This window comes from Ursus arctos, unplaced genomic scaffold (genome assembly GCF_023065955.2).
Source record: "Ursus arctos isolate Adak ecotype North America unplaced genomic scaffold, UrsArc2.0 scaffold_25, whole genome shotgun sequence".
Taxonomy (NCBI): domain Eukaryota; kingdom Metazoa; phylum Chordata; class Mammalia; order Carnivora; family Ursidae; genus Ursus; species Ursus arctos.
In genome coordinates, this window is record NW_026622930.1 from 9,950,112 (window position 1) to 9,962,363 (window position 12,252).

At 48.2% G+C, this 12,252-nt stretch overlaps 1 protein-coding gene across 1 annotated transcript; it reads left to right on the forward strand.

Annotated features, from left to right (window-relative positions):
- The first annotated feature begins 1,245 nt into the window (after window positions 1–1,245).
- On the forward strand, window positions 1,246–3,037 carry LOC113267162 (alpha-1-antiproteinase 2-like). The gene is given in 4 exon segments (XM_048219905.2): window positions 1,246–1,394; window positions 1,914–1,951; window positions 1,954–2,523; window positions 3,021–3,037. Coding segments are annotated over 4 exon segments (774 nt in total).
- The last annotated feature ends 9,215 nt before the right edge of the window (window positions 3,038–12,252 follow it).

The window sequence follows — 12,252 nt, forward strand, 5'->3', positions numbered from 1 at the left end:
GCCCTTGCCCTTGCCCTTGCCCTTGCCCTGTAGATTCCATGCCCCTCACTCAACTATCTTACTGGAGAAAGCACATGCCCTCTTAGCTTTGCCCCAGAGTCACCTGCTCCCCAGATTTCCAAAGGATGGCCCATGGTCCCCCCAACTCCCTGGCCCCAGCCCTCCTGCTCAGTGGACCTCGGCCTTGGTCTTGCCATTGGAATTCCTCCTCTGAAACGTTGAGGTGTATTCATTAACTCCTCAGATAACCCTGTGATCTTGTCTGTCACCTCCTCCCCTTTCTTATCCGGGTTCATGGCCCCATCTCCCACTCGTTGGCCCCTTACTTGTAAAGGTTTCGTTTGCGAAACCCACCGCCCTCCTCCCCCAAAGAGCTGATCTCTCAGGCCCCTTCTGGCGTGAGTTTTGACGGCTAGCCCGGCTTCACAATCTCATTTTAAAGAGGAAGCTCAGACAGCTGGGCGCCCAGCTCGGGAGGGATCGAAGTGGGTTAGAACCCAGGTCTGTCTGAAGCTAAACAGTATGCTTTTTTACCATCTCCTTCCCACCCCATCACCCCTCTGCCTCTAGAGGGACCAGCATCTCTGAGACCCCTGCCATCTGAGCTCAGGGCAGGGGCTCGGGTGCTGTCCAAACTAACTGGGTCCAGTGAATGCTGCGGCCCCAGTGAGCAAAGCCAGGACTCCCTGGACCCAGACCTGCTCTGAAATGAGGAAAGTCTGTCCAACTTGGGGCCTCCCAAGTGGGCCACATGCTCTGAACCCCTCCTCCCCCTGCGCAAGGGTACTTTGATCCCAGGGGACAATGGGCAATGTCTCATACCTGGGAGTTGGGAGATTGCTACTGGCATCCAGTTTTGTCTAGGATGCGTCTAAATGTCCTACAATGTCAGGACAGCCCCTCACCGTGTAGACTCTTCCAGCCCAGCATGTCAATGGTACTGAGCTTGAGAGCCCGGCCCCCGGTGCTCAGCCCTCAGAAGCGGCCCTGTTCCCACTGCAGGGAGGGAGGCACTGGGTGAACATTCCCACGTACAGAGCACCGGATCCAAAGCATGCAGACCTGTCTAGTGCCAGCACTGCTTGGCCACCTGTGTGGCCTTGAGAAAGTTCCTGAACTGCTCTCCAAGCCTCAAGTTAACGCCTCTGAGTGCCTTGCGGTTCAGGGCCCGCGGGTGCTTTTGTCAGGCTCACTCCCCAGACCTGGAATGTTGCAGGGTCAGATCATAATCTGCTCCAGGCTCCGATGGCCTACCCTGACGGCTGTAGCAGCTGCGAGGAAATGGGGGATGAAGCGCATGGAGTCCAGGAGAGTCTGGGCCACAGTCGGCCAGGATGGGCTTCTGGCTGTGTGTCACTGGGCAAGATCTTACCCCTTCTGGGCAGCAGCCTCATGTCAGTGGGGGCTGATGGGTTACTATTCCAGATCCAGTCATCCCTACACTTGATCTGACCTGCTTCCTGGGTAATCGTGTGCCTCAGTTTCCCCTTATGTGAAATAGGGGCTGTGACACCTGCACACAGGGCCACGGCAGGGGGTAGGGCAGCCGTCAAGAGTGCAGATGGCCCAGGTCTGTGATTCTGCTCCTGCTACTTTCCTGCTCTGTGATCTTGGGCAGGTGACTTCAATCTCTCAGGCCTTCGGTCTCCTCCTCTGTGAATGGACAATGGTCCTGTGCCCTAGGTCATAGGTCATCACAAGAGGGTAGTGAAATGAGACAGCAAAGTGCCTAGAATGGGGCTCGGCACGTGGTGAGCCCTGTAAAATCTTTGCTATTATTCTGTCCTTCCCAGGGCCGGCACATTGTAGCGGTTTTAGTAAATTCTGGGTGATCCCCCTGGGGTCAGTCAGCAGCCAGGGGACTCACCGTGTGGCCTGACTCGGGCGTGGTGCCCCTCTTCCCTCTCTTGCAGGACCTTGCCATCCTCCATCACCTGGATTCTCCTCCTGCTGGCGGGCTGTGCTGTCAGGTTCCCGGCTCCCTGCATGCATCCAGGCAGGATTCCAACCTCCATCAGCATGTTCCCTTCCCCAGCATAGCCACCAAACTGGCCAACTTTGCCCTCAGCCTGTACCATGAACTGGCCCATCAGTCTAACAACAACATCATCTTCTCCCCAGTGAACATTGGGATGGCCTTTGCTAAGCTCTCCCTGGGGACCAAAGGTGACAGTCGCACCCAGATCTTGCAAGACCTAGATTTTAACTTCAAGGAGACACCTAAGGCCACTGTCCACAAAGGCTTACAGCATTTCCTCCACACCCTCAACCTCTCAGATGGCCAGTTCCAGCTGGCCAGCAGAACTATACTATTCAGTGATAAGAATCGGAAGGAAGTGCATACGTTTTTGGAGGCCGTCATGAAGCTGTCTCACTTCTCCATCAACCTCAGAGACACTGAGGAGGCCACAAAACAGATCAACCAGTATATAGAGAAGGAAACCCAAGGAAAAACTGTGGGTTTGGTCCAAGATCTTGACAAAGACAAAACTCTTGTTCTGGTGAATTACATTTTTTTTCATGGTAAGTTTTACCACCAGTCTGAGCTGGTTCAAAAGGAAACACACAAAAATATTCTTAAACACTTAGTTTGTAAGCTTTCTTTGGCAGTGCGGGATATAGGGCATCGCTTTAGCTGTTATTCACGGTTTCCCACACACAACCACAGTCAGACTTTCCGTGATTAACTAAGGTCAGGTGATGATGGTTGGACAATCAAATCATCACCTTCTCTGCAGGACTTTTCAGAGCCTTTAATGTTCTAGTGTGCCTTGTTGATCCCTACCAGGGAGTGAGGTAAAATAGGCAGTTTTAGCAGAGTGTATGAAGGGAATGGGGTTTCTTGGAACACAATTTCTGAAAACTCCAGTGCAGTGGAAGAGGGACAACTTTCGAGTCAGAAACACCAGGGTTGGAATCCTTCCCCTACCGATTATGAGCTGCTTGACGGGGGGAAAGTCATCACACCACTTTGAGGTTTCCCCTCTGTAATGGGGACATAATGACACCCTTGTGGTCAGGTTTCTGTGAGGACTGAACAAGTTACACAGGACACGGGGCCACAGGCTCACACGGCAGGGGCTCAACTGAACTTGAATCTCAGCCTGGCCTCCTCCCTGAAAGATGGCAATGTGGGGGGCCTGGGGGGCCGCAGAGGGCAATCTAAGGTAGTGGAATAGCCCATGGAGATGGCCTGGATGGGGGGGAGGTGAGAGCGAGGCCAGGGTGGCCTCCTTCACTGTGCTGGCCCTTCGCTCTGGAGACAACAGTGCAACGGAGAGCTTGGGGCCAGAGTCCGCACATCTTAGGTCCCAGCTCTGCTACGGGGCTTCTGGCGGGTCTGGCCCCTTTCCAGCCTCAGTCTCCATCTCTGTCCAATGGCAGAGTTGAGCGCAGGGGTCCCCAGGGCAGCTTCCCACTCTGACTTGCCCAGGCGGTGCTGCTCTCTTGGAGTGGGAGGGTAGGGAGTGGGGGAGGGGCTGCCCAGGGACCTGCATCCCGCATGGTGATCCAGGGAAGCCTTCGAGTGGGGGCGATAGTGAGTCCCTGAATGAGAACCGCCCGCTAATAAGGGGCAGGGAGACTCAGACAGGGAGGTGCCGAGTAGGACTTGGGGAGCTTCCAACCACACCTAATAATTGGCATTAATCATCTCACGCCATCCACAGATACACATAAAACCCAGGTAAAAATGCTTGCTCTGCACACCCAGGTCGGTGCCACGTAGCCTCTGTGATCTAGAAATTCTAGAACCTCCTCTACCTCACTTTAGCCACACGAAGCCCCTCAGTCCCCTGATGGGATCCTTGCAGCCCCCAACAGCGGGTGCAGCTGAGCCTCAGCGGGAAGAGCCTTACCCGGCACTCCTTCTCGCACGCTTGTGCCATCCTTCTCCCGCCCTGACTGATGCGCACCTTCAACCCGGCGGGCAAATGGAGGGATAAAGTCAAGTTTGAGAGCGTGCTGGAAGGAGCCTTCCATGGGAACGCAAAGGCCACCAGCGAGGTGCCCGTGATCCAGCGCCTGGGCATGCCCGACGTGCACTGGGAGCAGGAGCTCGCCAGCTGGCTGCTGTGGCCGCCGTGCCGAGGCACTCAGTGGCCTCCTGAGCCTGCCCGGCCACGGGAAGCTGCAGCAGCTGGAGGACAAGCTCTTCAGAACTCATCTCTCCAGCATCCTCAGAGGCATTAACGTACGGTGCTTCCCGGTCCAGGGCCAACCCGGGCGCTGCCACATCGGGCCCGGCCACAGGAAGGAGGGTGGACCCTCATCCCGTGGATCGCACAACTGCGCGTGACCCGGTGTCCCAGACACAGGCTCGTGTCACTCATACCGCACCAGCCAGGCTCCGTGAGAGGGACGGGGCCCACGGGGAGGAGGCCAAAGTCCTGTGTCCTTGGGGACTCCCCCGCCCACCACCACCACGGACACTGCCCCTTCCATGTGTCAGCGCCCGGAGCAGGGTGAGCCACGCCAGCAGGTGCCCTGGAGAGCCGAGAAGGGAGAAGTGGCTTCTGGCAAGGGGCGCAGTGCAGGTGAAGTTAGAGGAGGGACAGTCAGGGCTAGACGGGGGAGAGCCCGCCTGGGGACCAGAGAAGCAAAGGCCCAGGTGGGCTTGGGTTCCTCTGTCACCAGACCAGTGCGGGTGGATGAGGTCCCCACCGTGAAATGATATGTGAGCGCACAGCCCGGATTCGTGCGAAACTCCGTAGTCACAGGACGCCCAAGCCCTCGGGAGCTAGTTTATTGGGGACACTCCAAAACACACATCCATGTATAAATGTATGCAACAGGATCATAGAAAAATAACCACAGAAGTTAAAATTGGAATTAATAAAATTAATATCCAGAAGAAGACATAATAGACATATATATACATAAATGAATATGAGAACAGAAAAGAGCATAAGGTTAAAATTAAAATAGCAGTTTTAGGACCTCTTCACCACCACCCCCTTGCTCCCTGCACCAGAGGCTGAGGAAGGAGAATAGGACAGGGCAGAACCCAGAGCTGCTCACAGGGAGCCTCCGTGCCTGTGAGCTCACTTTGGCAGACCCCTGATTCGGGCCCTAGAGAAGTCCCATGTGGGGGGACCTAACCCTGCAGGACACTGTGCTAAGAGCTCCCCAGGGGAGTGCCCAGAGGGCCGCTCAGAGGAAGCAGGAGGCAGCCCCTGAGACTTTGCAGGACAAGCCCATCCCAGTGACTTTACATCCTCTGGCCCCAGGGACTGAAGGAACGAGAAATAGAATAAACCCATGCACACCCCCAAGCCTCGTGTGGGAAGGAGAGGGGCCGCTGAGCGGGAGAAACAGCCAGAAACGAGACACTCGATATGTGAAACCCCTTTGTTTCCTAACCCTCGTGACAGGTCTGCCAGTTTACGTTTGCCCAAAATGTCCATTTCTGGAACCTACGATCTGAAAACCATCCTGAGCAAAATGGGCATCACCAAGGTCTTCAGCACCGAGGCTGAGCTCTCGGGGATCACGGAGAAAGAGCCCCTGAAGCTGTCCAAGGTGAGTTGTCCCTGGGGTCCGTGGGTTAGCAGGTGTCACAGTGTATATGGAGCTGCAGCTCACAGGTGGTCTGGGGATAGGACAAAGGGACACAGACACACCTGCAGACTGAGGTCCCTAAGGAGTGCCACTGGGGCCACTGAGATTGGAAGGTGGGCAGGTGACAATGGAGGAGGGGGCCTCACAGGCTTCTAGGTGTTAGGGACTTCCTCTGCCCTGGTGGTATTGACCCTCTGAGTTGTCTTTGGCCAGGGCCTTCCCTTCCTTGGGCCTCGATGGACCCATATTTACCAAGAGAGGCTTGGGCTCAGGGATTTCAAAGGACTTTTGTCCCCTGCATCTGTGACCCAGGAGCTATTGGCCCATCATTGAGTCTGAGTGAATGAGTGATTTGGCCTGAAGATCCCATTTATTCAGGAAAGTGGAAGGTGACCAAAGACACAACCACAGCTCAATAACTGGCTGGGAACTAAGTGGCCGGTGGGGACCAGGCACAGGGAAGGCCCCTGTCAAAGTCCCCAGGGTACTTGACATCTGATACTAGAAAAAAGGCAGGAACCAAGGAAGATGAATCAGAGGGCAGTCTCCCTGCTGGGGTTGGGGGTTGCTTCCCAGGGAGGCTGAGAAGGTTGGTGAGGACGGAGAAGTAGGGTCCGCCGGTGGACGCAGGCAACGCCTGGAGAAGGTGGTGAAGGCCTGTGTGTTGCCTGCAGGGAGGAAGGCTGCGGATGGGGAAGGATGGGCCAGGTGATGAGAGAGGCCTGAGTATGATAATGAGGCACAGAGAAGGGGCCAGCCCCCGGGGAGAAAAGTGTTAAGGAGAAGTTGTCCTTGAGGAAGTTGCATAAGTAAGCTGGACCAGTTGATGGAGCCATAATTACCAGATAAAGAACTCTGACTTATTAGTTCCCGTTCACACACACACACACACACATGCACACAACTTTTTTACACACATACGCATTTATTGAGCACCTACACTGAACGGGGCTCCTGGCATGAAGCACCTTAGTGGTCCTGGGAGTCCATATTGAAGAGCTCTCATTTTCCCATTAGGAAATCAAGGTTTCGGGAAAAGTAGTCATCTCCTCGAGGTGACAGTTAGTTAGTGGGAAAAATGGGATTTAAACCCAGATCTTTGTGATGGAAAGTCATATTCTTTCTACTACACCATGACGATTCAGTTGTGAATTCTGTGATCCTTTCATAAAAATGCTCAAACCGTAGACACCCAACTAGCGATTCTGCTTCTTTGTCATTATATTCATTTTTATTTCAAGGAAATGCTAGAAAGACCCAAGTCCCTGATGGGCCTTTGGAAAGATCCGTTCCTTGAGCCTCAGGACAGCTCTCATTTCATCACACTGGGCCTTGCTCCCAGCTCTGGGTGGGGGATGGTGCAGCCTGTCTCTGCCTCAAATAGTCTCCTCTGTCTGTCCCTTCCAGGCCATGCATAAGGCTGTGCGGAGCATCGATGAGAATGTGACAGAATATTCTGGAACCACCCCTTCAGAAAAGAGCACCTGGTCTAAGCATCTGTCCATCAAGTTCAACAGGCCCTTCTTAGTCATCATCATAGATGAGAACACCAACATTCCCGTCTTCACAGAAAAGATGGTGAACCCCATGCAAAAATGACCGTCCTCTCCCAGGCCAGGCCCCCTCCCTGACTGACATTAAAGAATGAGGGACCTGGCCCGAGCTTGAGTGTGATGAGCACATCCCTAATCTTCTTGTCTCAAGCTCTCCCTTTATACGTGTGAAATCCAGGTCACGGCACGTGTTCATGTATCCAGTTAATTCATATGCACTGGGTATGCACGCTGTCCAGGCACTGTGCTAGGCAAGACGAAATGTTGGCTGAAACCCATAGGTTAATAAGAGACATGGAAAGCCAGCAATGACAGGAGATGCGCTTCTCTGGAAGTGGGACAAGACACCTAATTAATTGTTTAGATTTTGGTAGAAGTGTGACAGGCAAAGAGGGAAAGAGGCGAGGCTAAGCCCGGCAGATCACTCGATAGGGAGGAAGCTCTGGGGCCTGAACTCACACAAGGGATCACAACGAGTCAGAGTGTTAAAGGCTCGCACCTGCATTAAATACTGGTGCTTGGACCTCTGCGTAGATCACACAGTAAAACATAAAAAGCATCAATGTCCTTGAAGAAAGCATTGGTTAACGCGTCTCTTGATACTGAAGTGGGTAAGGCCTCTCTAAACAAGAAGAGAATTCATATGTCATAAAAGTAAGGCTTGACATATTCGACTTCATAAAATGAAACTGTATGACAACAAAAAATGGCATTCACTTCACCAAGAAGATATAGCGATTATAAATATTTACGCAGCCAACATCGGAGCTCTTAAATATGGGAAGCCATCACTGATAGGCTTGAAGGGAGAAATAGCAACACACTAATAGGTGAATCAATACTCCACTTCCAATAATCAATAGGAAATCGGACAGAAGATCAATAAGGAGAAGAAGGACTTGAACCACACTATAGACCAGCTGGGTTAATAGACATACACAGAACACTCCACCCAACAACAGCACAACAGACATTTTTCTCAAGTGCCCAGGGAACATTCTCCAAGATAGACTATAACGTTAGGCCATAAAACAAGTTCTAACAAATTTTTAAAGACTGGAATCATACAAAGTACTTTTTCCAACCACGAATCTAAAAAATCAGAAGAATAACTAGAAAATCCAGAAATATATGGAAATTAACAGTTCCTAAACAACGAATCAGTCAAAGGAGATGTCACAAGAGAAATTAGAAAATATCTTAAGACAAGTGAAAGTGAAAGTACAACAAGCCAAGACTTAACGAGATGCAGCAAAAGCAGTACTGAGAAGGAAATTTGTAGCTGTAACTATGTACATTACAAAGAAGGAAAATCAGATCAACAACCTAACTTCACACTTTAAGGAACTAGGAAAAAAAAGGAACAAACTAGCCCAAAGCTAGCAGAGGAAGAAAATAATAAAGATTGAAGCAGAGATAAACAAAATAAGGAATTAAAAAAAAATAATAGTGCAAATCAACAAAACCAGGAGCTGGTTCTTGGAAAACATCAACAGCATGAACAACCATTTAGCTAGACTGGCTAAGGAAAAAAGAGAGACAAAACAAGCAATTAAAATCAGAAGTGAAAGAGGAGACATTCGTTTACACAAGTAAAAAGGATTATAGGCAAATACTATGAAAAAATTGAAAGCCAACAGATCAGACAATCCGGATACAGTAGAGAAATTCCTAGAAACACACAACCTACCAAGAATGAATCAGGAAGAGATAGAAGATTGACACATGATACTAGTTAAACCTGATGTATAACTAGGAAAGTGATTGAATCAATCATCAAAATCTCCCGATGAAGAAAAGCCTAAGAATCCATAGCTTCATTACTGAATTCTGCCAGACATTTACAGAAGAATTCGCACATCTGGACCACTTTCTTACGCCATACAGAAAAATAAACTCAAAATGGATTAAAGACCTAAATGTGAGACTTGAAACCGTAAAACTCCTAAAAGAAAACATATGGAACATAAGAAGTAGGAAGATCGGTAGGAGAAGAAAGGGAAGAAGAAAGGGGGGGTAAACAGTAGGGGGAATGAACCAAGAGAGACTATGGACTCTGGGAAACAAACTGAGGGCTTCAGAGGGGAGGGGCGTAGGCCGGCGATGGGTAGTAAGGAGGGCACGTATTGCATGGTGCACTGGGTGTTACAAGCAAGTAATGAATCATGGAACTTTACATCAAAATCTAGGGATGTACTGTATGGTGACTAACATAATACAATAAAAATTATTATAAAAAAATAAAAATAAAGTATAAAACCAGCCCGCCCCCCAAAAAAGAAAACCTAGGCAGTAATCTCTTGGACATGAACTTTAGGAACATAGGTCTCCTCAGGCACAAAAAACAAAAGCAAAAATAAACCGTTGGGACCATACCAAAATAAAAAGCTTCTGCATAGCAAAGGAAACCATCGATAAAACAAAAAGGCAACCTACTGAGTGGGAGAAGATATTTGCAAATGCCATATCCAATAAGGGGTTAATATCCAAAATGTATAAAGAACTTACACAACTCAACACCAAAAAAACAATACATTAAATTTTAAAATAGTCAGTGGACCCGAGTAGACATTTTTCCAAAGCAGACATCCAGTTGGCCAACAGACACATGAAAAGATGCTCACCATCGCTCATCACCAGGGAAATGCAAATCAAAACCACAGTGAGATAGCACCTCACACCTGTCAGAATGGCTAGTATCAAAAAGACGAGTAATTATAAGTGTTGGCAAGGCCGTGGAGAAAAGGGAAACTTCGTACACTGTTGGTGGGATGCAAACTGGTGCAGCCACTATGGAAAAACAGTATGGAGGGGCCTTAAAAAATTAAAAATAGAAATATCATATTCTGCTATTGGATATTTACCTAAAGAAAATGAAACCCCTAATTGGAAAAGATCTATACACTCCTACGTTTAGCACAGCATGATTTACAATAGCCAAAATACGGAAGCAACCTGTGTCCATGAAAATAGCTCAGTCGATAAAGAAGATGTGGTAGCTATACACAGTGGAATATTACTCAGTCATAAAAAAGAGTGATAGGGTGCCATTTGTGATACATGGATGGACCTAGAGGGTGTTATGCTGAGTGAAATTATAAGCCAGACAGAGAAAGACAAATATATATGATTTCACTTGTATGTGGGACCTAAAAACAAAACAAATGAACAAACGAACAACAACAACAAAAAACAAACAGACTCTTAAAACACAGAGAACAAACTGGTTGTCAGCAGAGTGGAGGGGGATAAAGGGATGGATGAAATAGATGAAGGGGATTAAAAGGTATGAAGTTCCAGTTATAAATAGATAAGTTCAGGAGATGAAAGTGCAGCATAGGGCATGCAGTCTGTAATACTGTGATAACGTGTATGGTGACAGATGGTGACCACGCTTATCGTGGTGAGCACTGAGTAATGGGTAGAACTGTTAATCACTGTACTGGAACCCAAAAGAATTCACACAAATCCTCCACAACTCTTCCCAAAACATTGGAAGAGGAGGGAACACTGCCCAACTCATTTTATGAGGCCAACATTACTCCGATACCAAAGCCAGACGAAGACACTATAAGAAAAGAAAACCACGGACCAACATCTCTGATGAATGTGGATGCAGAACTCCTCCACAGAACACTAGCAAAGACAATTCAACAGCACAGTAGAAGGATGATACACCAGGACCAAGCGGGATTTATCCCTGGAATGCGAGCCTGGGGTAACATACGGAAATCAATCAATACAGTGCATCACATCCACGGAATGAAGAGAAAAAAACACGTGATTGTCACAGTTGATGCAGAGAAAATTTCACACCCTTTCATGGTAAAAACACTCAAAAAATGAGGAATAGAAAGAAACTACCTTCAACATCATAAAGGTCAAGTATGAAAAACCCACAGCTAACATCAGCGTCCATGGGGAAAGACTGAATGTTCTCTTCAGGAACAAGATTAGGAACAAGACCCAAATGCCTGCTTTGGCCTCTTCTACTTAACATAGTTGAGGAAGTGAAATCAACCAGTCACAGAAGGACACATACTGTATTTGTAGATTACACTTCTGGGAGGTACCTTGAATATCGAAATCACAGAGGCAGGAAGCAGAATGGTGGGGGCGGTGGGTGAGAGGAGGAGGAGATGGGAAGGCAGTGGTTACTGGGGACAGAGTTTCAGTTTTGCAAGATGGGAAGATCTCTGGGGGTGGATGGTCGTGATGGTTGCACAACGACGTCAATGTCCTTAGTACCACCGAACTGTACACTTAAAAATGGTAAGATGTCTTTCACAAGGAAAGACAACATGATACAAATTAGTTTCAAATTTAATAGTAATTATAATGTATGACCAACATTTTCTAAATAAGCCAGTGAAATTCCTGATATATTAAGTTGTTACCCCTAATTCTGTGGTTTTAATGATAATTTCACATCAATTCATTAAAAAAAAATATGTATCCAACTGCCATACCAAAAAAATGCCATAAACAAAGCCAAAGGATAAACAGAAATTTTGTAGTCGATACGACAAAGGATCATTTTAACTTTAAATAACTCTCTCAAATCTATAAGGAGACAGCAAGTAACCCAGTAGAATAGTGGGCAAAGGCTTTAAACAGGCAACGTACAGAAAAAGATACACAAATGGCCAATGGAAATATAAAAGAATTCTCAACTCCACTCATAATTTTAAAAACACAAATCAGAGTGCGACCTGCCACCTATCAGATCAGCATAAATGTGCAAAGTTGACAATACTCTGCTGATTTCCATGTGAAAATCAGATCTTCTCATACAACAGATGGGAGAGTAGAAATGTGTCCAGTCTTATGGGAACATACTTTTGTGGTGTCTATTAAAGCTAAAAGTAGGAAAAAACCACAATTTTTTGATTCAGGAATTTCACTGCTAGGAATTTACCCCATGAAAATATTTACAGGGGCACCTGGGTGGCTCAGTTGGTTAAGCGTCTGCTTTCGGCTCAGGTCATGATCCCAGGGTTGTGGGAACGAGCCCCACATTGGGCTCCCTGCTCAGCGGAGAGTCTGCTTCTCCCTCTCCCTCTCCCTTTGTGCTCTCTCTCTCTCTCAAATAAATAAATAAAATCTTTTCCAAAAAGAAAATATTTACAAACAACAAATA